This window comes from Nannospalax galili, unplaced genomic scaffold (genome assembly GCF_000622305.1).
Source record: "Nannospalax galili isolate Female #2095 unplaced genomic scaffold, S.galili_v1.0 scaffold800, whole genome shotgun sequence".
Taxonomy (NCBI): Eukaryota; Metazoa; Chordata; class Mammalia; order Rodentia; family Spalacidae; genus Nannospalax; species Nannospalax galili.
In genome coordinates this window covers 3,515,417-3,543,156 of record NW_008347125.1, presented here as the reverse complement: position 1 = coordinate 3,543,156, position 27,740 = coordinate 3,515,417, and the positions used below count along the sequence as shown (strand labels likewise).

The 27,740-nt window shown below is 43.5% G+C and overlaps 1 protein-coding gene across 4 annotated transcripts in view; it reads right to left on the bottom strand.

The window, feature by feature from the left end:
• Shroom3 (shroom family member 3) overlaps positions 1-27,740 on the bottom strand; it is a 369,823-nt gene that overhangs the window by 216,758 nt on the left and 125,325 nt on the right. For all 4 annotated transcript variants that reach the window (XM_029568529.1, XM_029568528.1, XM_029568532.1 and 1 more), the window contains one exon: positions 24,430-24,584. In XM_029568529.1, coding sequence (XP_029424389.1) covers positions 24,430-24,584 — 155 coding nt within the window. The remainder of the gene's footprint in view (positions 1-24,429; positions 24,585-27,740) is intronic.

The window sequence follows — 27,740 nt, the reverse complement described above, 5'->3', positions numbered from 1 at the left end:
TATGATTTAAATGAGTGAAATTCATTATATTCATATATGATTCAATATATATATATATATATATATATTTTATTTTATGAGTATACTGCCTGCTTGTGAGTGAGTGCACCCACGTCATGCAATACCTGTAGAGTTCAGAAGAGGGTGTTGGAGCCCCTAGAACTGGAGTTATTGGTGGTTGTTAGCCGCCATGTGGGTGCTGAGAATCGAATCCTGGTCCTCTGCAAGATCAGCCAGTGCTCTGAACCACTGAGCCACCTCTCCAGCCCAAGTGGAGCAGTTTTCTAAGGATGTTTCAATCCATCCTTCAACAGGGTTAAGAAAACATGAATCATTTGTGCCTGAGAGTATTATTTCATTGGGTAGGCAAATAATGTGGGAAGTGGTGGTCTTCATGCGCCAATACCACCCTCTTCTTGTTGCTGCCTCCAGGGAAGATGTTGCCCTCCATCTCACAGCCAAGGGGCCAGCAGAGTAAAGCACTAGGGGACCCAGAAGACTTCTATCTGGAACAACGGATGTGGGCAATTGCCAGACCCTTCTCAGCGGCTTACCTTTTGCCACATGGGAGGGACCAATGACTTCTCAAAACTTAGAAGATACAGGACAGAGACATTAGGTGTAAACTTATGCACAGAGATTTTTTTTTTCACCTAAACTGTAAGCTGTCCAAGTGTAAACAGCCTTTAATCTCAACAAACACTAACTACCCTATTTGAGTTCTACACTCAAATTTGACCAGCTTCTTTTTATTCTTTAAATAGCTCAAAAACTCAGTTAAGATTTGCCAAAAAGGGCTGGAGAGATGGCTCAGCGATTAAGAGCATTGGCTGCTCTCTAAAAGGACGAGGGTCAGTTCCCAGCACCCACATGATGGCTAACAACCATCTATAACTCCAGTTCCAGGGGATTGTAGGCAATACACTCATACATATAAAATAAAAATAGTAACCCGGGCATCATAATGCATGCCTTTAATGCTAGCACTTGGGAGGCAGGCGGATCTTTGTGAGTTCGAGGCCAGCCTGGTCTACATAGTGAGTTCCAGGACAGCTGGAGCTACAGGGAAACCCTGTCTCAAAACAACAATAAAATAAAACAAAATAAAATAAAATAAAAATAAAAATAATAGCTATAATATTTTTAAAAACCATTTTCTAAAATAGCCAAATTTACCAGCAGTAGCTGTTCCTGTATTCACATATGAACCTTAACCACCAGGGTTGTCTTTTGTAGTTAATCAGCTGAGTTAGTCATTGACTTTCCTCAAACTCCTCAAACCAGTAACTATTGTTAAGAACTTATGCCATCTTTAACCCTTAACTCTCCTCCTCTTCCTCCTCTTTCTTCTGTGCTGGGAGTGGAACCTAGGGCCTTGCTCACCTCCACCACTGACCTACACCACCAGTCAATCACCAAATTACTTTTTTAATTGATAATTTAATTGTAGTTATTTCCCTCTTCACCATTTTAAGTATCCAGTTCAGTGGCATCAAGTATCTTCACATTGTCATGTCACTGTCACCACTGTCCATCTCTAGAACGCTCTTCACCTTAGGGAGCTACAAGTCTGTCTCCATTTAAGGACTCGACTCTTCCCTTTCCTTTTCCTCAGGCTTATGGTGATAACCAGTCTGCTGTCTCTGAGAATGTGACTGCTCTGGGTACTTCACAGTTGTAAAATCCTTTGTCTTCTATGATCATTTTATTTCATCAGCATAATGGCCTCACAATCTGTCCCTGTAACATGTGTCAGGATTTCTTATAGATTGGAAACTGCTTTCTTTTAACCTTAAAATGTTTTGAGTTTATCTAGTGGGTAATCAATCAATTATATTAAGCAAGTATCTGGTCTATTTAGCAAGACTTCAGGCATGAAACCCATGAGAGGAGGTGGTAGAGAAGGAGAGAAGCTGTGGACATCTGTAACGTCAGGGTTCTTTAAGGGCCATAGGATCCCAGCAGAGGCTCAGTGAACCATAGACTGCTCAGCCCAAATCCCAGTTTCTGATTCAATAGGTTTAGAGAAAGGCCTAGGAATATAACATTTCATAAAAGTTTCTGGTGCATGACCATACTCTGAGAACCACCTGGAGGATTCCAATCACCAGTTTTTCCCATAATGCAAAGTTGATGCCCCTCCAACCTAAGACAGGACACTTATGGTTAGAGAGGAGGAGGAAGCAAACAGAGCAAGAGAAGAGGCACAGCTCTTCAGATCTCAGGCTATCTTGGGAGTGAGGGAGAAGACAGTGACACACCGCACTGGTAACCATGTTCTCCCTTTGTCTTGGCCTCAGGGATAAGGAGACAGATGTGGAGGCAAATGCAGGGACGTCAAGGGCTGGGGGCTCTTGGTTCCACTATCCATTGAACACTCCAGGAGAACATCACCGTGGAGAGGGCCTGGCCCAGCTTGATTCAAAGGTCCTTAGTCTTCAGAAGAAAGATTCTAGGGCATAAGATGCCAGCTGGCTCACTTGTAATGAATTTCCCATGGGGTGATAAGCCTTGGATGGGCCCCAGTGCCAGAGCTGCTGGGATAAGCCCATGGCAGAGGCTGGGGTGTCTGAATCTGACCTGGGCAGAGGCTGAATCTGCAAATGGGGGATTGCCAGTGATCCCAGAGCCATCACCCAGGCACAAACTGGGATGAACTCAATGGCTACTGAATTCTTCCTGGAGGACAGCAGTCACTAGGAAGAAAACAAACAGAGCCTAAGGGAATAGGGACAGTGTACCAAGGACCTGCACTTACCACCATTCTAAACTCCTAAGCCTCTACCTTTTTTAGTACGTAAGTGGAAAGTTGGGATGAAGGATGACACAAAAGAGGGACACTTTATTTTAGAGACTCAGCCTTGTATAAAAGGGCGACCAAATGATCTAACTAGGCAAGAATTTTCTTTGACTAACACTAACAATTATTGCTTTGGTTCTTTCTTTGCTAACCACCAGGACTGTGTCTATAAGGAAAATCAGATTAAGTTTAGACGAGATAAAGAACTCGTATTTTCCCTGTACATCTAGCTTGTCCTATATGTTAGCTTTTTATTGCTGAGCAAATCATCTTAAAAGAAGATCCACCAGATGTGGTAACACATACTGTAAAGCCAGCATCTGAGAGGTGGAGGCAGGAGAATAACCAGTTGAAGGTCATCTTTGACACACTGAGTTTGAGGACAGCCTGGGCTGCATAAAGACAATAGGACACAAAGCAAAGCTGTTCATGTGTGACACCCAGGAAACAGAGAGGGCCATAAAGGGGCCAGGAACAAGATATGCCTTTCAAAGACATGCCCCAATGACTTCCTCCAACTAGATCCTACTTCCTAGTGGCCTTTTAAACTATGAATTCCATCAGTGGCAAACATGGTGGGTAAAGTCAGCACCCTGCATATCAAAGACCTCTCAATTAGTGCTACCAGCTGAGACCAAGCCTTTGACACATGAGCCTTTTGCGGGGGTGGTGGGGGAGGAAACTTCATTCTGAATTATAATATCATGTGAAGAGGGTGCAGACATAAATTTTACTAAAAAATTACTCACCATTTATCTGAAATTCAGAAGTAGTTCAGGATAAAGACTCTCCTGCTGAAAGTTCAAAAAGGCTCAAACCCTTACACTTGATACTGTACAGAGAGCACTGTGAGTGGGAGAAGCTGATCAGTGTTTGCTCAAGGCATTCAAGATGCACATTCACAGAGGAATCATCACAATATCTTTATGGAGTGATTTCCAAAATTGTGAAGTGAGGCTTTTTAACCCACTGTCAGGACATCCGAAATCTGCCCTATCCTTCCCCTCCATGACCCACCTTCACTACCACTAAGAACCACAGTACCAATAGCACTAGCAAGTGTTCATACATACAAGTTCTCCAGAACACTCAGGCCGACTTGCCTTGGGCAGCCTTCAAGGTCACCTTGCTTCAAAGACAGAGTACACCTACCTATGCATAGATAACAGCACACACTTTTCTACAGATATAACACCAATTGTCACCTTGATTAAACCACTGTGGTCCTTTATGAAGAAGTACTGATAACCTGCAAAACTGCATTTAAGAATATGAATAGGTAGGAGAGTTTGCCTTGCATTCATGACAACCTGAGTTCAAACTTCAGAACCTCATAAACTGGGCATGTAGCACACACCTATAATCCCAGCACTTGGGATGTGGAGGCAGGAGAATCAAAAGTTCAAGGTCATGCTTTTCTACACAGTGAGTTGGAGGTCAGCCTGGACTATATGAACTCTACACACACACACACACACACACACACACACAAACACACACACATGAATAATATACATATATATCAATAATAGCTTTATTATCCCCACTTTATGTTACCATAAGACTGTATTGCTTTCAAGGGATTGCTGTTCCTTTTAGTCCTCTTCATTCTGGGATCAGAAATGGACAAGCAGGTTTGGCCGAGGAAGCAATAAAGAGATAGCTATGATGAAGAAGGGAAAAATTTGGAAGTGGAGGCAGGAAACAAAGTGGTGAAGTCAAGCGCTTCCTTAGGGACAGGTAATGATGGAGGAAAGACAAATATTGGTGCCTTCAGAAGCTGGACTAGACCTGAGGAGAATCCAGCCTGCCAGTGACAAGAGGCCTCCAGGGCTACCAGCGAGGACCAGCAGGGCACACTTCAACAACTCTAGTTATCAAGCACCTATTTGGAAGAGAAATGATAAAAATCTCATCCGAACCCTACAATATTCTCTTACAAAACAATGAATGTGCCACCACTAGGATACTCATGAGGTATTCAACCACTTAAAAGATTACAGAACAGACTGTGATTGGAATCAGGTGGCTAGGTTTTGTTTTGCTTTACTCAGGGTGGAAGTGGGCAAAAAGTAACAGACCTGAGTCCATATCTCAGTAACTCTCAGAGTCCTGTTCCTGTTCCTGTTCCATCAGCTAGGTGGTTTCCCCCATTTCTATTTTTGTTGGCATGTGGACTAGCTCAATCAAAGTGAGACAAGATGGCAAGGCTAATTACTTCAGCGAATGCAAATCAACCCACCTGGGAAAACAAAGGTCCCATTGTGTGCTGTCCTCAGAGGAAAACAAATTGAAAGTGCTAGTCCAGCCCAGCCTGTGGTCACCCAGAGGCTGTGACTGGTTCAAGGTTTTGCCTGAATAGAAAACCAGCTCAGGTGAACACAGGCAGGTATAACAACATGGGTTTTGTGTCAGACACTTGAGTTCAAATCCACCCTCAGTAGCTTGTATCCCCTGGGCCAAGCTGCCCTCTCAAAAGTCTATTTCCTCAAATGTAAAGTAAAATAATAGTACTTCTGTTCTTTTTTTTTTTTCTTTTCATTTCTTTTTTTGTCAGTTTGAGACAGGGTCCCTCTGTAGCCTCCTTGCCACATGAACCATGCCCACCTCAATTTCACAGAAATCCTCGTACCTCTGCCTCCCAAGTGGTAGGATTAAAACTGTGCCACCACACCCAGCTAATAATACTTATTTTCAGTGGTTAAGAGTACTGGTTCCTCAACCAGAGGACCCAGGTTCAGTTCCCAGTGCTCACATAGCAGCTGACAACCATCTGAAATTCCAGTTTCAAGAGACTGACACTCTTCTGGCCTCTGTAGGCATTGCATGCATGGCACACTTACATCCATGCAGGAAAAAACTCTTACACATAAGTAAAAATAAGTCAAAATTTTAAAAAAAGAAGAAAGAAAAGACCAGCTGCTCTTCCAGAGGACCTGAGCTGGGTTCCCAGCACCACATAAAGTGGCTCAAAACCAACTGTAATTCCATCTCCAGGGGCTATGACACCCTTGTCTGGTCTCCATAGGTGTGTGTATGCATGTGAGTGTGCACTCAAACACATACACACACACACACACACACACACGCATACACACACACATAAATGAAAATAAATCTTGAAAAAAAAAAGACCTGTTTTTACTGTTTCAGGGCTCTTCTGGGCAAGCATTTTCTGGTCATTTTTATACTGAAGTTTCCTTGACTTAAATTTACAACTAGATGACACCTGTAAGCCCACAAGCAGGAGGAGAAATGCAAGATAAATCACGAAAATGAAATCAAACACTGGGTCTTAAATTCCTGAACACAAGCTCATCTTTCTGTTCATTAGTACCTCATGGAGTGATATGAAGGTTCTGACCTTTGCCGTGACTTTGAGACAGTGATGGAAAGGGGACAAGGAATCCGGAGGCAAAGGTTGAAAGGGTCCTGAATCCAAACACCAGTGCTAGGGTAGGGACACTGCCCAGGGCCCCACAGTGAATTTTACCAAGTTTTTCCATAGTCTCCTGTGGGTTCTCAAGCCTCGCCAAGCAGACACTGTTGTCACGAAGGTGTCAGAAGGAAAACTGTGTAAACAGAGTGACACGGAAGCCATTCCTAATCAGTGACCTGAACAAGAAAAATCTAATTTTAGAAATTGCTGCAGGCTGCCATGCCCTTGGAAAGAGGGCAAACTACAAACTTACTGGTATTTAAAGGAAAAATAAAGTGGATTTGGGTTGTGTTCTCAAATGCGTATGAAGAGTTACAGAGAAATAAAGCTCCCTGTGGTGGTTTCAATGGATATACTCCCTGTAGGCTCCAAGTATCTGAATACTTGGGCCTCAGTTTGCGGGCTGTATGGGGAGGGTCCTGGAACCTTTAGGAGGTGTGGCCATGCTGGAGGAGGCAGGTTACTGGCGCCTGGTTTGAGGGTTCAGGAGCCTCTTTCCCACTTCCAGTTTCTCCCTCTGCTTCCTGTGCGTGCTTGAAGATGGGAGCACTCAGCTTTCTACTCTGGCTGCCTTCTGCCATGAGGGACTCTTAGCCCTATGGAACCATAAGCCTAATAAACTCTTCCTTTTATAAGTTGACTTGGTTATGGTGTTTTATCACAGAAACAGAAATATACTCCCCAGATTCTACTTCAAGTTCAAAATTTGAATTATAAACTTTACCTGCACATCAAAAGCAAAAAATACCAGACACTAGAGGCCTTCTGAGAGTAGCCATGGGGTCTCTCATCTGGTCACTGATTCCATTCTTTGTATTTTATATAGGCCTAGGAGAGGAGAACTGAGCCAGAAGACCTATCCTTGTCTCTCAGCCCTAAGGCTACAAGCTTCAGTGGATATTCAAAACCAGTGGCAAGTCTGTTAAAAAACACCCCCCCCAAAAAACAACCCCCCCCAAAAAACCCCCAGGCTTCCAGAGCTGTTGAGATGGCTCAGTGAGTGAGGAGCTTGTTGGCAAGCCTGAAAACCTCAGTTAGATCCCCAGAACTCATGTGAGGTTGGAAGGAGAGAAATGACTTCACAAAATTGTTTTCGGGCCTCCATATGGTCACCATGGCACATGTGCCCTTGCCCCGATCACATACACACAATAATAATAAATAAAATAAAATAAAATAAAAAACCAGGTTTCCTGCAAGAGTATGATTTAGGTAAGAAAGGTACCAGAGTTACAATGTTAAATCACAACTGATTGGGGGAGGGGGCATTCTAGGCAGATTTTTAAAAATAATATTTTTTGTTAATTCTTTGAAAATTTCATACTTGCATATACTGTATTTTGATTGTGTTTACCCCCAATTCTTCCTCCTATCTTCCTCTGGATTGTCCCCCACCTCCTACCTCCCTTTCAACTTCATGTCCTTTTTTAAAACTATCCCACTGAGTATGCTCACATACTCATGGGTTTGGGGCATCCACTAGATCATGGTCAACTTACCAGGGGACACACCCTTAAGGAAAACTAATGCCTCCCCCCAAGCCATCAACTGTCAATAGCTCCCCACTCTACACTGGAAGGTTGTCTACATTGACTTTGTGCAGGTCTTGTGCTAGCAACCACAGCTGCTGAGTGTTCATGACTGCAACAGTCCTGTCAGGTTCAGAAGACAGTTTCACTCCAGTTTTCCCTTGCCTCTGGCTCTTACAATCTTCCTACCCCCATTTTGGAGAGGTCCCTGAACCTTGGGGTAAACTAGGAGGTTTGATACAAATGCCCCATTTGGGTAAGCATTCCACAGACACTACTCTCTACAGTTTCACCAGATGTGAGTTTCTACATTAACTTCCATCCACGGTAAAGAAACTTCTTTGATGAGGACTAAGAGCTGAACTGATCTATGGGCAGAGACAGACGGCAGTTTGATGCTATGTCCATTTAGCAACACAATAGTGGTAGGTTTACCCTTGGGACCTCTGAGCTCATCAGCACAGTACTATGGGACTTGCCTAGATCCTGGGCTAAATCTCTAGCTCTGCAAAAATTAAATTAATGAATAAATAAATCAACACAGAAATAAAAAGAAAAAAATAGCCCAGACCAATTTTTTTTTGCCATCAGTGAGAAAGGACAGTCAAAAGATTCAAGCAAAAAGGTGCTTAATTTGGGTGATCTTCCAATCCTAGTACGTATATAATCTGTAGACTTGGGACTGGAACCTCCGACTCTTTCTCATTATGTGGTTGACTAGATCTGTGACCTGAGACTGAAGTCCTCTCAGTGCTAATGCTTCAGTGTTTCTCCAGGTCGGCAGAGGGAAGAGCCGTTGACTTCCTACTCACCCACTATACTCCCTCTCTGTGTCTGTGTCTCTGTCTGTGTCTATGTCCTGTCTCTGTCTCTGTCTCTTCTCTCTCTGAAATGGGTTTCACTGTTTTGCCCAGGCTGGCTTCCAACTTGAGATCCTCCTGTCTCAGCCAAGATTACAGGTGTATACCACCATGCCTAGCATGTAAAGCTCTTCTGCGTCCACACCCATCAGCAAGTCATCATGTCTCATTGATTTTTTTCTCCCCTGACAAATCTGAGTTATATATCACTCTCAAGATACATAAACACTGTCCATGTCAAATCTTGCTCACTGACCCACCTCTTCTGGGCTTTGGAGTGGTAAAATGGCAGTCAGTAGGCAAGAGCTCTCTTCCGTTGGAAAAGGGTGAGTGTACCTTCTCCATTCCACGAGTATTTACTGAGCACTGGCACCACCTCCAGCTCAAGAACTGGTAAAGAAATTATTAATGAAAGTGTGCCAAGCCCAGGGCTGAGGGTCATGATCTCTAAGCTGGGTCAGAATGGCAATTTTTACTTCCCAGACATAAAACAATGTCAGTAACAATGAGGCCAGGAAGACCTCCTTGCTGAAGACTTTACATCCCACTGACCTCTTCAGCTCCACTCCACCTTCAAGCATCTGAATAAAACAATTTGACTTAAAAAAAAAAAAAGAAAAATGAGAGGAGAAATCTACTGGCCAAGACACAGCACTGTCCCTCGAGCTGTAGGAGGCCGGGGAATACATGACTAAGTGGCAAACGCCTGCCAAGGCCATTGTGTCCAGTGGGGCTTGGAGAAGCTGAAGTTGCAGAGCAAGGTGGGTCATGGCACCCAAAGTGTCCCAGGAACGACCTCACAAGGTGGTCACAGGGGGTGCTGATGGGAGGGAATTAGGTTGGTCTCATTTTACAGAAAAGAAAAACACCTTCAAATATCCTTCTTTTTTTTTTTTTTTTTTTGGTCTTTTTGAGACAGGGTCTCCCTGTAGCCCCAGCTGTCCTGGAACTCACTATGTAGACCAGGCTGGCCTTGAACTCACAGGGATCTGCCTGCCTCTGCCTCCCGAGTGCTGGGATTAAAGGCATGCACCACCACACCTGGCCAAATATCCTTCTTAATGGTTGGTTTAGTGATGAGACTGGAGACCACGTACCGTGAGGATCAGAGAGGAGTATGAGCCTAGAGTGCTAGCTCCAATATACTCTGAATACAGGAAGAACAATGAGAATACTATGGGAAGAGGTTGCAATTTGAAAATGGCTATGCAAGGATAGTGAAGGCTTATGCAAACACCTGAAGGAAATAAAAATAGTGTCTTAGATAAAAAATTAAATACAGTTAAGCAAAACACTTCAGTAACACAGGACTACCGGTGGTAAACACTGCCCCTTTCTTTGCCTGTTCCTTTAAGTTATGAAGATGAAGCACAAGAGGTTATGGAACTGTCTCCTGAGACAGTCCCATGAAAGTCTTTTTTAGGTGTCTGTGGCTCCTGGGCCCCCACCTCTTGATAATCAATAAATAACAATGGCTGATTCCTAAGAGACACCTTTAGGGAAACATTCCAAAGAATACTTTTATTGTGCTTCTCAGAATCAAAGCCTTCAATAAAACAACACAGCAACTTTCCCACAGAAACAACCAACATATTAAGCAAGGAATTGTCTCCTGAAGTATAATTTCACACATCTCACCCACTAAGCAAACGCAGCATCAGAGTAGAATATGACAGTAGATTAAGGAATGGAAGAAGGACATTTGTCAACACTGACACAGAGCTAAGCAGTGGGACAGGGAGGGGACGGAGCCTCGGAGGCCTCTGCATTAGGTGAATCATTATTTTAGTGACCTCACAGAAGACAGTATAATTTTATCAAGAACTAGCTGCCGTTTCCTAAGCTGACCAAGGCAACAGAATTCCGAGGAGACAGATAGCCACAAGCACACAGTCAAGGCAGCCATTTTAATAAACCTTAGTCAAAAAAAGGGATCCTATTGTTTCTTGTAGGTCAAGAACCTGTTCAGGGCTCTTAGCAACCTCCAAGCCTCTACTTAAGACTCTTTCCCAAGACTTTAATAAGACACTTGTCATCTTAAAGAAGTTAAAGGGCTGGTGGAGGCTGGGCATGGTGATACCTATAAACCCAGCACTTGGGAGGTAGAGGCAGAGGAGCAAGCATAAAGAGTTCAAGGTTGGCTAGGCATGGTAGCACAGGACTTTAATCCTAGCACTCAGAGGCAGAGGCAGGCCGATCCATATGAGTTCAAGGCCAGTCTGGACTACATAATGAGTTCCAGGCCAGCTGGAGCTACAGGGAAACCCTGTCTCAAAAAAAAGCTCAAGGTTGCCTCAGCTACATGTGAGTCTAAGTCTAGCCCAGGCTACATGAGACCCTGTCTAGAAAAAACAAAAATGGAAGCAGGGGACGAGGGAAGGTATCTCAGTGGTCAAGCACTTGCCCTGGTCTAAGGACAAAACCCCTAATAAGCAAATGTGGTCACTGAGGGGTAATAAATATTGGCATACTTCTTTCTGTCTTCTTTTCGGCCTGAGACAAAAGCCTAGAGGCTCCCCCTCTAGCCAGCAGGTTCTCTTTCTGGTGGATTAGTCCAAACCACTTTGGATTTGACTGAGGCCAGATCTGGACACCTCTTCATCTGAAACCAGAAACCCATCAGCCTTTTCTTCTTTGTTTAAGTTGACCAATCCAGAATTTGGGGAGGGGAAACCACTAAAACCCTAAAAACCCAGGTCCTCCAGGAGCGTGTTAGATTTCTGTTTCCTGGACCTCTTTGCACTTGTGGAGCCCTAGTTCTTTGTGTGATTGTGGGTATAGATGTGTGATTCTTTTTCTTTCAATAAAAGTTTGTTTCCTTCTGCAGGTCTGAGATTTTTCCTGCCTTTCCAACCTTACAACCATAGGCTTCCTCCTTAACAGCACAATGATGAATAAACAAACAAACAAACAAAGAAATAATCCCGAAGAAAGGAGATAGGCGGCAATAAAACAAAGGAATTGTCCAGATCAGGATTTCCAAAGAGCTGATTCTTCCATTAGGAACAGGAGTGAGCAGTGGATGGTAATTAACATTCCTTCTACTCTCTCCCCCTCACTCACATGCATTGGGGATTTATGCTCATGCAATACAATACTCAGTTATAAGGTCAGGGACTGATGAGGCAAATGACCGTTCCCTAAGGAAGTACCATTCTCCCTGAGCCTCTCTGAGTCTTTGAGTTCTATGTCCTGTTAGACTGAGGGCGCACCACGGCATCAAGCCACCCTTTTTTCATAATTTGCTTCCCATTGGCACCACCCAAAAGTCACACAGTGGCACATCACATCAATATGTCAACACAGTAAGACGGACATGACCCCTACCTCCAACCTTCTGGACAAGATGAGTCTGTAATGATGACTCTGGTGACAGTTGCGCATGAGGAAGGGCCACCACAAGTGCTGCCCATTGAAAATTCTGTCTCTGTTTAGGCCCACTAACATTATTCACTTTTTTTTTTTTTTTCATCTTTTTGAGACAGGGTCTCCGTGTAGCCATAGCTGGTCTGGACTTGCTATGGAGACCAGGCTGGCCTCAGTCTCACAGAGATCTGTCTGCGTCTGTCTCCCAAGTGCTGGGATTAAAGGTGTGCGCCTCCATGCCCAGCAACATTATTTACTTTTAAAAAATATTTTGTCTATTTTTTAATTTTATGTAAATGAATATATTGCCTGCATGTATGTAAGTGCATCCGTGTCATACAATGACAGAGGTCAGGAGATGGCATTGGATCCCCTGGAACTGGAGTTACAGATGGTTGGTAGCTGCCTTGTGGGTACTGGGAATAGAACCCAGATCCTCTGCAAGAACAGCCAGTGCTCTTAACCGTTGAGCCATCTCTCCAGCCCTAAAATTATTTACCTTTTAAAAAGTGAAAAAATGACAGCTAGATGCGGTGGTGTACACCTCTCACCCTCGCTACTCAGGAAGCTGGGGCAGAAGGATTGCTTTGGGGTCTGGCCTATGCAACGTAGTAAATGACTGGCTTCTTTTTAAAAAAGGGTGGGATCCTGGGGATGTAGTTCAGTTGGTAGAGTGCTTGCCTAGAATGCACGAAGCCCTGGGTTTCATATCTAGCACCTGCCTGTAATCCTATAATCCTAGCAACTGGCAGATAGGGACAGAAGAATCAGAAATTCAACATCATCTTCAGTCACATAGCAAGTTGAAGGCTAGCCTGGGTTACATGAGGCCATGTCTTCAAAAAAAGAAAAAGCTGAGTTTAAAAAACATCTCCCACCTCCACATAGCAGTAAAGAAAAAGCACTCATAGAAATGTGGGCACAGGAGCATTGGTTGGGGAGCCTTCCCAGGCAGCCTCTCTGGGTCCCAGCCAGTCCAGAGTCAACAGGATTCTCTTATATATTTTGTTCCTTATTTCTCCACAAACAAGGCCCTACTCTCACTGCAGCATCTGGCTTGCCTTCTTGGTTCTCTGACACCTGCCTTCCTTAAGTCCCATGTCCTGTCATCCCCTCCCCTCCCTGTTGTTTCCTTTTACCACTTCAGCTTAGAGCTTTGACCAGGGATTCTCAGACTCTGCTGAGCACCAGTTCTCTCAAAGGTGCTTTTGAATATCCCAGCCAAGCAACATCCATATCGATAAAATTAGACTCTGGAGGGTGGATATAGGCATCAGGGTTTGCTGTTCTTCTTAAACCCCAAGGGAATCCTAATGTACAGCCAAGTAGAAGAAGGATCTTGATTCTAGAATGCAGAATTCTTAACTGGAATCCCCCAAATCTACTTATTCTATCTGATGCACCCATACTTAGAACTGAGAGAAAGGATTCCATCATAACTTCTATTGTGAGCTCAGAACTTAGACCTCATATTCCAAAAGCTCGGATAGACATTTGAGTGCCATCTGAGAGGCCAGGCACTGACTGGTAACTCCAGTTTGGAACACATTTGTCTGAAGTAAAGCCAGGCTATCCAAGGAATGAAATCAGGTTTTTTATCATCAAGCCTCCTTGGTTGGGGAACAATAAGGCATTCCTTTGTATGTGGCTGGTGTTCATCACATAGCCAGTGAGCATATGTAACCCACTGGATAGAAATAGCAGTTATTATTAGATGCTTCTCATTACAGCAGGGGAATCTTACTGCATACTGCTCAGGAAACCCGATAACGTGTTGCATGAATTTTCCACGGAAAGGAACAACTGGTTAGGAAATAAAATACTAGACTTCTATACAGTGACATTCAAGCCTAGAACTCCAGGAAAGCAAAATTGCTCTGAGTATGGTCCCAGCAGGATTGAAATAACTTCTCAAAGCATACTAAGCAAATTCTCATGATGCCAGACCTCTTGGAAAAGTTTCTGAGGGTTGAAGGCCACTGCAGCTGCCTCCTTCGCCTCCCTCTCAGCCACTCACAAAAATGTTTAGAGGGTGAGTTACCAGTTATCTGTTCTACTGACTTCTTGGGGTGGGGGTGGGATGTCTAATGTTGGGTCCTTAAACGGGATGCAAGCAGTCCTATGACTTGGAGTTTATGCTCCTACCTTAGCCTCTTGCCCAAACTTAGAACTTTAGAGAGAATAAAGACACATGATCTCATGGTGGAAGGGCAGAGGAGGCACACTATGTCATCACAGCCACCAGGGAGGTGTGTGGAAGGTAAGATATGAGAGATGAAGAGTACTCAACATAGGCGTCATGAGACGTTATGCCACATCAGTGTAGTGTCTGATGGACACATCCTCTTCCTTTATGATTTTTCCCCCCTGAGACTGGCATAGAATTTGAAATGTAGCCAAGGTTGACTTTTAACTTCCAGTCCTCCTGCCTCCACCTTCCAAGTGCTAGGCCACAGGTACGTGCCACCACATCCAGTTTCATATGGTATTATATGGTTGGACTCAGACCTTCATGCATACTAGGCAAGCACTCTACCAACTGAGCCTCATCCCTAGCTCAATACACCTTCTTGCACCCCTCTATGGAGGATTTACCCATAAGGCACAGCACAGAACTACAGCTTGAGAGGCAGTTACTAGAACCTATATGAGGCAAAATCATTTCTCATTGGGCAGATATCTATATGCAGGCAGGGTGGGCGAGGCCCCATGTGTGCACATAGGACAGTACCTTGAGCCTCAAGAACAGTTTTGCACTTGGCCATAAAACAAAATAGTCTCGCCTTTTCTAAGGAAGATCTGCGTGAATTTGAGGTCAGCCTGGTCTACATATAGAGACCTTGTGTCAAAAAATTAAATAAAATACATTTCTGAAAATGCATAATGAAATTCACTATCCTATATCATTAATTTATGCTAATAATTTAATTTTTTAAAAGAAAGGTGATGCTTAAATGTTTTTTTTTTTTTTTTTTTTTTTTTTTTTTTTTGAGACAGGTTCTCCCTGGCTGGCTTGGAACTCGCTATGTAGACCAGGTGGGCCTCATACTCACAGAGATCTGCCTGCCTCTGCCACCCGAGTGCTGGGACTAAAGGCGTGTGCCACCACAACCAGCCTGACACCTTAATTTCAAAGAAAGGTTCTATGTTGCATTGTGCAAAGACACGTCTTCAGGCTGCCCTGCCTGTGTCACCTGTGCATGTATAACTTCACTAGTTCAATCCTTTAGTGAAACTCTGGAATCAAACAGCCCCAGAAGGTGCAAAAACACTTGTCTAGAGAGTTCCTTCCTGCAGCCGAAGCTCCCTTTTCTGGAGCTCAGCTTCCTACCAAAGAGCTGTGAGGCGTTTCAGACTCAGCTCTTCCAACTTAAGTTCACCAGAGAATACGGCCTTTTTCTCAAAATTCCTATTCCAAACGAGGCCCTTTACAAATACACTTCCTCTTAGCAAAAATGGTTATCATAGGAAGCAAGATAAAATCTGTCATGTTTTTATTTGTGCAAATGTGTTCACTAGTGGCACTAAACAGTACAATCATAAAAGAATGTAGTCAAGAACATTTTTCTAATGTGAGACTGAGCAGCAGAAGAGACACTGATTTAATATTTTGTTACAGCAAAGTATTTTCACACACACTATCTTACAGCAACTCAGTGTGGAAGATGTTCTTATTGCCCTCCCCCTCTATTTGAAGGGGAAAGGCACAGACAGAGGTTGGGGTGTCTCTCTGGAATCATGGCCAGAGCTCAGTGGCACTGAGACTGTAATCCGTATCTGAAGTCTTCCTCAGGCTGTCCGCAATTCATCCTAGACACCTGGCACTCTGTGGTTGTACAATCTGGCTTGCAGATGTCAGTTTATGACAGAAAAGGTTTTGAGTCTCAGCTTCAAAGTTTGTTGTTTTAAAAATAGGGAGCTGTAGCAGAGCGTGGTGGCGCATACCTGCAGTCCTAGCACTTGGGAGGCAGAGGCAGGCAGATCTCTGTGAGTTCAAGGCCAGCTTGGTCTACATAGTGAGCTCCAGGCCAGCTGAGGCTACAGGGAAACCCTGTTTCAAAAAGACCAAAACAATAAATAAACAGATAAATAAATAAACAAACAAATAAATAAATGGAGCTGTATTTCAATTTGCTTTTAAAGCATTTGATGAATTCTTTCTGGAAAGTACTTTAAAAAGGGCTAAAAAGAGACATCAGAGGATTGTCAATGATTTGGATCTGAATGGTCCTCCAAAAGCTGCCTAAGGCTTGGTCCCAATGCTACACTACAGTGTTCTCAGGCAGGGACTTTGGTAAGTGACTGGATCTTGGGTGATTTTCTGATCTAATGGATGGATTCATTCATGCCATGTATAGATTCACAAATTAGTGGGGTATTGAGAGGTGATAGAAAGTTTAGGAGGTGGGCCTAGTTGGAGGAAATAAGTGATTGGTGAGATGGGTCCCCTCGAGGCTATATTTTGGTCCTAGTCTTCCCCTGCCTCCTTTCTGACCAATATGAGATTAGCAAGTTTGTCTACCTCACGCTCTCTACCATGATGCTCTGCCTCATCACAGGCTCAGAAAACAAAACAAAAAACCCAGAGTCAAGTGACCTTGGACTGAAAACCCTGAAACTGTGGGCAAAGTAAAATTGTTCTGTGTTTGTTAATTTTTCCAGGTATTTTCCACAGTAATGGGACGCTAACATGGGTGCTAATCAGAGCAAGTAGCTTTAAGAATATAGGTGTGTTTTCACGTTTTCTGGGAGGAATGGAGTCAGACAGGAGAGATGACAAAGCCCTGTGAGAGATGTGGGGAGGGCATATATTTTAAAAAATTATTTTCTTCCACAGACTGTAACCATGAGTTGGAAAAGGAACAGGTTTAAGCAGCCCTTCTTTGTTAATAGTTAGAGTTAATTTTGTATCCATTAAGAGGACCTTAAACACTACTCTGCTTATTACAAGATATTTCTTTCAAGATCATTGACTTGCAAATCCTGGACAAGTTGCAGTTTCCCAACTCAATCTAGAAATAAAAGGAGAGAGGAATCTGACGCGCCGGGTAACAAGTGTTTGAGTCAGTCATTCCGTTCCAATAATGTCACCACACCCTTTATATGAAGAAACTATTCCCCAACCCCCAGAAATGTGAGATGGTCCCTTCAGGGCAGTGTGGCCCTCAGGGCTGCCGTCAACTTGGTTTCAGTGCCATTTTTATGAGGAATGAGGGAGCAGCTGCTGAAGCAACACAGCTTTATTTCGGGGGCCGAAGTAGAAGCTTGAGCCAGCTGCGTGTCCCAAGCAGCAGCCAGTGTTTCCTGCGTGAATTAAAATCAGTTTGTTTTGTCTGCTCTCATTTTGTTTTCTGATTGCTTTTTTGGTAGTACAAATACTTCTGGCAGGAGAGGCAGTGATGTGGAAGGCACTGTGTTGCCGCTGACAGTTGGAGGAGCCAAGGGACCCTGGGACCCCATTCTCAGAGGCCTGGGTTCACTACTAGTATGTGGTTCCAGGAAAGACCCTGCACATCTTTGGATGTAGTCCCTTAGTGTCTGTCTCCAGGCAGATCCACAGGCTGGAAGTCACAAAAGGCAAATAGTCACTTGAGCCTCACTGCACAGGGCAAATCACACAGCAGGAGCTCACAAGGCCAGCTGGTGCTTGTTTGCTCTTCTTTACCCCTTCAGCCTCTCCCCAGTCTCTCTTTTCCCATTGAAATGTCATCATCCACTGCCACCACCATCACCATTGCCACCACCTCCACCACACACATACACACACACACACACAGATAGACAAAACTTTTACCTGTTTGTCAACTCAGAATATATGAGGTAAAAGCCTCTATCAAACTTGAAGTATAAATAAATTAAAACAAAACAAAAGGACTGGAGAAATGGCTCAGCAGATAAGAACACTGGCTGCTCTTGAGAGGACCTGGGTTTGGTTCCCAGCACTCATATGGCGACTAGTAATCATCCGTAACTTCAGTTCCAGGGAATCCAGTACCCTCTTCTGGCTTCCAGAGGCATTGTATTCATGTGGTGCACTTACATTCATGCAGGCAAACAAATTGAAAAAAAATAAATAAACAACAACAAAAAAACTTGAAGAGACAAGAGGGAGATTTAAGAATAAAAGCTTCATGGCCCATGCTTGTAATCCCAGCATTTGGGAAGCTGAGGCTACAAAGTAAAACCCTATCTCAAAAAACTAAGGATAAGTGTTGTGGCTGTAGCTCATTTGGCAGAGTGCTTACCTGAGTTCCATCCCAGCACTGTATAAACCAGGCATAGTCATACATGCTATCTGGAGGTGAAGGGAGGAGGATCAGAAAATCAAAGTAATCTTTGGCTATGTATTGAGCTACATGAGACCTGTCTCAAAAACAAAAGCAAATAAAAACAAAACCAAATAATAATATTTCACTTTTGAAAAGATTCCCCTCATCCTCTGCTCTGAAGGAAGCTTGCACGTGTGTGTGTGTGTGTGTGTGTGTGTGTGTGTGTGAGAGATCTGTGTGGGTACATGTGCCACATCACATGTGTAGAGGTCAGATGACAACTTTATGGAGTTGTCTTTCTGCCTTTTCATGGGTTCTGGTGCTCGAACTTGGGTCATTGGACATGTGCAGCAAGTACGCTGAGCCATGTTGCTGACCCATACACTTTATTTTTTTTTGAGATGGAGTTCCTCATGAACCTGGAGCTTGCTGATTGGCTAGACTGGCTTGCCAGCAAGCCCCAGGGATCCTCCTGTCTCACCTTCCACAGTAGCTTTTTAAAATGTAGGTGCTGGGGACTGAACCCAGGTCCTCATGCTTGCACAGCACTTTACTGGCTGAACCCTATCAAACTCGTGCAGACTTTAGACACAATGTATACTTCTCTTTTGTACTTGGACTTTCTTTTTTTTAAATTAAAAAATTATTTATTTTATTTTATTTTATGTGTATGAATGTATTGCCTATATGTATGTAAGTGCACCTGTGTTGTGTAATGCCCATGGAAGTCAGAAAAAGGCATTGGATCCCCTGGAAATGGAGTTATGGATGGTTGTTAGCTGCCATATGGGTGCTGGGATTTGAACCTGGGTCTTCTGAAGACCAGCCAGTGCTCTTAACCATTGAGCCATCTCTCCAGCCCAGGACTTTATTTTTCCATAAAATTTTTTTTTCTCTCTGAGATAGTACAGCAGCTAAGAGCATTTGCTGACCCTATAGAGGACTGGAGTTTGGTTCCCCATACCCACATCAGGTGGCTCACAACCACCTGTATCTCCAGCAATAGCCCTTCTCTGGTTTCTAAGGATAACTGCACTCACACCTGCTCATTCCCATACACAGAAACATATACATAAATAAAAACAACAAAAAGTAAATCATGGGCTGGGTGTGCTGGAGCATGCATGCCTTTAATCCCAGCACTTGGGAGACAGAGGCAGGCTGATCTTTATGAGTTCAAGGCCAGCTCTACATAGGGAGTTCCAGGCCAATCAAGGCTACATAGTGAGACCCTGTTTCAGTAAATAGATAAATAATAAATAAATAAATAAAATCTTTTTAAAGTACCTTGCATCATGTATAGGTTAAATGAAATCCAAAAACCTTTTTCCAGTGTCTACCAGCTTCCACTCTAAAGGTCATCTGACACTCAGACAAGTATTTTACACAGATCTGCCAATTAAAGTCTATGTGGATTTCGGAGAGGATTTAGGGTGTTGACTGTTACTTGTCTCTCTTTTCCCAATTAACACCCTTTGCATAGTGTTTAGGTCTCTGCATTCCATAAAGGTCTCCCCCAAGCTGGGAAATGTTTATTTTCCTTTTGAAGGCCTTTGCTTTAGCTCACTTTTTTTTTGGTCTTTTTGAGACAAGGTCTTCCTGTAGCCACAGCTGGCCTGGATTCGCTAATGGAGACCAAGCTGGCCTCGAACTCGCAGAGATCTGCCTGCCTCTGTCTCCTGAGTGCTGGGATTAAAGACATGTGCCACCATGCCCGGCTTTAGCTCACTTATTTTATTATGTCTTCCCCATGTATCCACCAGCAGCTGTAGACCTTCCCTCTGCGACCCACACAGAACCATGATCTTTGTCTTTGCAGCCTCTACACTGACCCTCTTCTTTCAGAAAGAGCTAAGCTCTGCCCTCTTCATGGGTCAACAGAAAATCCCAAGATCTCTGACCCACAACTGGCTGGAGACTTTGCACATCTATCATTGTAGTCTTTTACGAAGGTGTTTCTGTTTCTGGTTGTTTTCAGGCACTGAGTAAGAGACCCCCTAAAACTCATATAAACACCATTACTCTGCTCAAATTTTTAGCTTTTTTTAAAAGCATTCTTGGCATTTTTATGTGGAAGCTTCACAGGTTATTCCCATGACCCAAAAGAACTTTAAAAGAGACAGGTAGAGAATTGGGGAGTGGCAAATACATAAACTTTATACAAGTGAGTCCCCTGTCCAGCCACCATCAATTATGTTCCCAGGAAATAATCTAATCTTTTTAATAATAATTATTATAGAGATCACTTAGGAAACAAAGTAAGTTAATAAATGACATATCACAAATCATTCTGTCACTAATCAAATTGAAGGGGATGCTGTCTCAGGACGATATCAGGAACTTCTCAGGCAAGTGACAGCTTTCTTGACAAAGAGCTAGTGGGATCCAATCTGGTGCAGGGGCTTGCAGTGGACCTAGAGAGTTTGTGTTCTGGAGTCTGTCCCTGATCCCGAGGTAGGCTCCTTTCCCTCTAACTCTTGAGAGTTCAGCTATAAACATGGGTACATAATGGATAAGATGCAACATATTTGACAGGCATCTCAGAGACAAAATCTTTCCCACAGCAGAAGCCAGAGTGCACAACTGTTCATCGATTTCATTAGCATATCTAAAGAAAGAATGTGTCAGTCAGAAAGGGGATTTGGTAGTGAAGAAATGAGAATGGAGAGGGGGACATAGGAGCTTGATTCCCTGAGGCCCAGAGGGGAAAGGCCTTGCCTTGCCCAGGGGAGCGCCAGTGCCCCGGCAGACAAATCCCTAATGGATGTCTGGACCATCTGGCCATCAGAATGGATGCCACACACGTTGGTGCCCACAGGCCCACTCTACCAGGGCAGAGGTCACCAGCAACTTCTGACCGTAGCTACACGTCACTTTAGTACTCTGGTAGAGATGAAGTTCACCGATTCTTGGTTCAGCCATAACTGTCCTTTTCAGAATAAGCTACTTGTGGGCATTATGGCTTATCCTAAATTCCACAAACTCTGGGATGACAATGACCAACTTCAGACCTATAAGCGAGATACAGGCCCCTAAATGGTGATAAATTTACCAAGGCAAGAAAATGGGGGACTCTCAATAAGCAGGCACCTGGTAAGAAGGCAATATGTCTCCATATTCCCACTCATTCCCTAGCCCAGCCCAGAACAAACAAAATGAACTGACACATCTCCTCTATGCACTTCAACTTTATCTATCATGAGCACTATAATGTCCTTTTGAGGCAGGAATGATTATTTCTGTTTTATTATACAAATGAGTAATGTGAAGCTTAGTGAATCACACAATCAGCAAAGCGACAAGGCCAGGTTTCAATCCTTTATGCTAAATTAAACCTGATTTGCAAAGGTTCTGCTAGAAATAATTCAAATCTCATGTCACCATCAGCCGGCAAACCTAGAGACCAGCAGGTAACCAACAGGGACCCTTTCCAGAAGGATATCTATGACCAGAGTCTGGTTAAACAGCTCAGGAGTGTGGATCTCACTGTCACCCTTCACCAGACAAGCACCAGTATTCTCAAGATGGGGTCCAGGTGAGTTCAAACCTTCAGCACTCTTCTGGACAGAAGAGTCCTGTGCTTCTCAGCCTTCTACCAATCTGAAAACTCAGGTACCATGTTTGAAATGGCTGCTTGCCTCACTCTTTTTTTTTTTAATTATCACATTAATTAATTGGTTTGTTTATTGAGAGAGCATGTACACAATACACCATGGAATGCATGCAGGGGCCAGAGAACAACTTGAGAAAGTCAGCTTTCTCCTTCCACCATGTGAGATGGTAAATCCCAGGAATCAAACTCAGGTTGTCAGGCTTAGTGGTAAGCACTTTACTTGCTGAGCCATCTAACAAGCCCTTAAATCTTGACCCAGAAAAAACATGTCTATGTCTAGAAGTGGGCAATAATAATATAAATAGCAGAAGTATGTCTTATAACCATGTAGAATACACCTTTCAATCACCTTGTAAAGTACGTTGGACACCCCCTACACACACACACACACACACACACACACACACACACACCAACTTCAGTGAAGTGTAACTAACAAAACTGGTATTGTATCCATGAAGTTGGGGGTGTGGCTTAGGAGTAGAGTCTTTGCTTAGCATGAGGGAGGGCTTAGGTTCAATCCTTACCACTCTCCACTAAAAACTGTATATATTCAAGATGGACAGTGTGATGATTTTATATATATATATGCATTATGTTAATGTTATCACAATTAAATTAATCAACACACACTACCACACATGGCTACCCTTGCATGTATGTGTGTGTCAATGGGTACGTCCAGGAATGTTTAAGAAAATTCTATCTCAGCAGACTATAAACATATAATACACTATTATTAATCACAGTCACCAGGTGACAATTGAGGTCCCCCAGATCTTGATCATCTTGTTTGTTTGTTCAATTTGTTTTTTGGGAGACAGGGTCTGACTGGTCCCTGCTGGCCTCAAACTCACTAGGCAGCCCAGGCTGGCCTTGAACTCTCAATCGTTCTACTTCTACATCCCAAGTGTGGGGTTACAGGCCCGTCCCACCACAGCCAGCCTCTTTTACCTTGTAACTGGCAGTTTGTACCCTTCAACCAAAACCTCTCCATTTCCTTTAGACTCCAGATTAGTCTTGACTACCTATTACATTCTAGGCCAGCCTGTACTGTATAAGTCCCTGTCTGAAAACAAACAAACAAACAGTAACAGCAACAAAAAGAAGAAACTGAATCTTCAGTGAAGTAATTTGCCCAGAGTCACACAGCTAAAAGGTGATGGCCGCAGCATTTGGACCTGAGTCTAATCTGAAGATGCTTTGCTTGGACTCACTATGTACCACTGGCAGCCAGAGAAGCAACTTAAGCCTCAATGGTTCCAGTGAGGGAGCAGACAGCCCAGCACACCTTGCCAAAGGCAGCACCCTGGGCAGTGCTCCTGGCTTTGAGTCTCACAGTTGGAAGAGCTTCATTTCTGGTCAAGGCTCACCAGCAAGCAGCAGAGGCATGAATGGTGCAGAGAGGGTCTGTCTGAGGTGACGGGCAGTCACCTCATTTTCCAGTTTGGGGCTTGATTGGTCCCTCCCATAGTTCCAGTCAATGGGAACAACCTGGAATACCATAACATGAGTTTCCATGTGTGGCAGACAAAGCCTGATTAAAGAAATATCCAAATGGGCAAAATGTGCAGGCTCAGGGCTTAGGGGGTCCAGGTAATGGCAACCCCCTGCCCTCAGGCATGATGATGCAGGCCAGGCAATTGGGCTAGTCTGCCCTTCCCTCTTGTCAGCTCTATTACCTGTAGGAACTTACTGCACTTGCCTGTAAAGTGGGGATGGTTGGAGCTATCTCAAGGGGTTCTTCCTTTTTTGAAAAAAAAATTGAGATGACATTTATTTATTTGTGTGTATGCATGCACATGGGCCATGACATATGGGTAGAAATCAGAGGACAGTCTTCAGTATTTGGTTGTCTCTTATTCCCATGTGGAAATCAAATTCAGGTTGTCAGTCTTGGCAGCAGGCCCCTTTACCCACTAAGCCGTATGACCAGCTCCTCTCATGGGGCTCTTGTGAGGAGTAAATGAGTTAACATGTGATAAATGCCTCAAACGGCACTTGGTTTATAACAGGGAGGAATAAACCAAGTCTCTTCCCTTTTCCATTAATAATTCCCTCTACCAAAAGCTGGTTCCTAGACATGAAGATACTGTGAGCTATTCAAAGTACAAGTAAGCCTTTCTCAATAGAGGAGTCAGGACTACTCAGATGACAAAACCCTGTGTTGTAGTGTGGCTAATGGAATGCTGCCTGGATTAGCTCCAACTCAACTGCTTTCACTAGTTTCAGGACACAAGGTTATAAGAGTTCTGATCACATCTGGGATGAGTGTCAGACTTTATCAAACCTAGAAATTTAGGAAGTACAGTGAGGCCTCTCCCTGACAACCCAGTACCAACTGGGAAAATGAAGGCTTCAAAAGAGCGACAGTCTCCAAAATGTCTTCACCCTACTTCCTCTCCCATACCATAGCATGAGCAAGAAGAAAAGGAAAGAAAAACACGTGTGAAGACGGCCACTACTTCCGCCTCCATGCACAGGGGTCTAAAGACAAGCTGCACGCCAAGTGAGGTGCTGGAAAGAACAAATTTGGGGCCCCAGCCCACCTACCTGCGCACTACCAGCCTGAGGGTCTTGTAGGACCCTTTTACCAGGGACACAGCCTCTCTCCTGGAGCTGCTCAGAGCCACCTCATTGATGTGCACAACTTCATCTCCGGCTTGCAGTCTTGAGCTCACCAAGTCAGCTTTTCCTCCTTCTTTGATCTGCTCAAAGAGATGAGAGAGAGAGAATGACATGTAAGCATTTGCCTAGCCTGGGATCAGTGACCCTGTCCTGAGCCCACATGCAGATGCAGAGTGTGATAGACTGCCTACAACCATGGCCCATGCACCCAGCCAGAGGGTAAATTTTCAAGAAGAAAGGGGTGGCCCACACACTTTAGTACCCAGTACCTGACTGCCTACAAAGGGCTCCCACAAACATTAGCTGCATGGATGGGATGAGTGAATGAATGCAGTTTCCATCTGAAGGCCACTATTCCTGAACCCTTAGGACACCATCCTCCCTTCTCCAACCCCCAAAGTATACTTGGAGCTTCTGTTTTATTCCTTTAGAAGTGGGGACTGGAGAGATGGCTCAGCAATTAAGAACACTGACTACTCTTGCAAAGACCAGGGTACAAGAGGCATGTAGAAAGTCACTGTGCCTCCTGTTCAGTTTTATTGTGACCTTAAAACTGTTCTAAAAATAGTGTATTTAATTTAAAAACAAATATAAATCAGAATTTTTTTAAAAAAGACAGGCCAGGTGTGGTGGTGCAGGTCCTTAAACCCAGCACTTAGGAGGCAAAGGCAGGCAGAGTTCAAGGTCAGCCTGGTCTACACAACAAGTTCCAGACCAGCCAAGACTGAACAAGGACAAGCTATCTAAAAAATACGTGATTATTCATTGTTATGAAGTTATTTAACAGCTCTATTATCCCAGAAATCATTCTACTGCTTGGACTCTAACTGAACAATTCAAAAGGGAAAAAAAAAAAAGATGTTCTGGAGCTAGAGAGATGGCTCATCAGTTAAGAGCTTATGCTCCAAAATCATGAGAATGGAGATCAGATCCCAGCACCCACATGCCAAACTGGATGTTTCCATAAAACCTGTAATCCCACTTCCAAGTGGAGCAGAGACAGGAAGATTACTGGGACTTGCTGGCTTCTAGCCTAGGCTAGAAAATGCAAGCCCCAGATTCAGGGAAAGATGCTGCCTCAAAGGAAAAAGGTGGAGAGAGAGAGAACAACTGATTCCCTCTTCTGGCTTCCGTGCTCATGCGTAGACAAGTGTACCCCTGCCATGCATGTATACACACACACAAATAAATAAATAAAACAAATAAAAAATTTTTTTGGTCTTTTTGATACAGGCTCTCCTTGTAGCCCCAGCTGGCCTGGAACTCACTATGTAGACTAGGCTGGCCTTGAACTCATAGAGATCCGCCTGCGTCTGCCTCCTGAGTGCTGGGATTAAAGGTTTGTGCCACCACGCCTGGCTACAAATAAATATTTTTAAAAGTTCTGTCAATTAGACTGATGGATGGAGGAAAGGAAACAACCAACCAATACAATGAAAAAATTAAGCAATAAAGCAAGTCAGAAGTTGACTATGTGCTTTGGGACCAAGCAGAGAGGGACCTTGCTTGATCAGCCTCGCCTCCGTATGCCAGTGGATCTTCTTGGGAAGACACTCATCCTTGGATCTTTGGAGTGTCAGCCATGATGGAAGGAAGAACAAAAAACTAGTAGATGAAACCTAACTTGGATTTTCTTTCTTTTCTATAATTGCTCTGGAGAACTTCCCACATGACTAAAAACTTTTGACAAATCTTAAGATATATGAAATAGACCAAGTAGTAAAATGCATTCACTTCATATATTCAGAAGGAAAAAAAAGTCATATATATATATATAAAGTTGTAGATTTTGGCCTTACCTACTGTTTTATTTGAACAAAAGGCCCTGGTATTGCCCCCTTCTATTCCCAGCCCAAAAGTGAGAAAAACAAATAGAAATAATCCTCCGTTTTTTCACTTTCCAAGAACGAATGAACAAAATAACACATAAGCCCTAACAGGAAATTCAAATAACTTGTTTTATTTATTTTTTTGTTCTTTTTGAGACAGGTTCTCCCTGTAGGCCCAGCTGGCTTGGAACTTGCCATGTAGACCAGGTTGGCCTTGAACTCACAGAGATCCACCTGTCTCTGCCTCCTGAGTGCTGGGATTAAAGGCATGTGCCACTACACCCGGCTCCCAAACAATTTATTTTTATACAACTTTAATATGCTACTGTTGTTCCCACATGATTGCTTGTGTGAAGTTATTTATATCTAGGTCTGTTTCCTACCTTCAGGCTCTATCTTTATTTAGGCTGGCATGCCCATCAGCTTCGGATATAGGATGACCTCAGAAAGCACAATTTCACTGCTTTGAGGAACAAGTAGATAAATGCTGGGGATACAGTGATGAACACAAAAGATAAGCTTCTCCCCGAGATGCAGGTTGTATAACTGAATTCTGCCAGCGTTATTTATCAACAGTTTTAACAAAATGAAACATAGGAAATAGTCAGTGGCTTATATGAAAAAGGAAATCTAGAAAGCCCAGTGTACAGCCAAGTTGCAGAATCAGCAGCAGAGAGGTAGAGAAAAAAGGTCAGTACACAATGGAGTTTCATTGACTGTAAAGAAGAAAGGAATTATGTCATTTACAGGAAAACGGAACTGAATGAAGGCCATCATGCTCCAGGTTCAGAGATGAATATCACTCATTTTCTCTCATGAATCTAGATTTTTATTTTTGGTCTTTTTGAGACAAGGTCTCCCTGTAGCCCCAACTGGCCTGGAAGTCACTACGTAGGACAGGCTGGCCTGGAATTCAGAGACCTACCTGCCTCTGCCTCCTGAGTCCCTGGGATTAGAGGCATGCCCTACCACACCTGGCTGGAATCAAGATTTTTTTTTTTATTTGAACGTGTAACATGGACTTTATTGTTCATATTGCATGAGACACCAGGTTAGACTGATTAGGTTCATCTTGTAAGGATATAAAATGCACTGGATATGGCTATACATGCCTGTAATCCTTGGGGATTCTGCTGGACATAGACGGGAGGATCACTGCAAGTTCCAGGCCAGCCAGGGCTACATGGCGAGACTCTGCCTCCAAAAGCACTTTTCTTTTCTTTTTTTTTAACCATTATTTTTTTAAAATTTTTAATAACTACATGATTAGAAGAAGCATTTCATTAGAGCTCTAACATATTCAGTAACACACTCCAGAGCAAGAGTTCATCTCTTTCACAAGTGGCTGTAAGTTTCTAGGTTCACAGTTGAATTAATACAGTTATACAATATTGAACTCAGTATAAG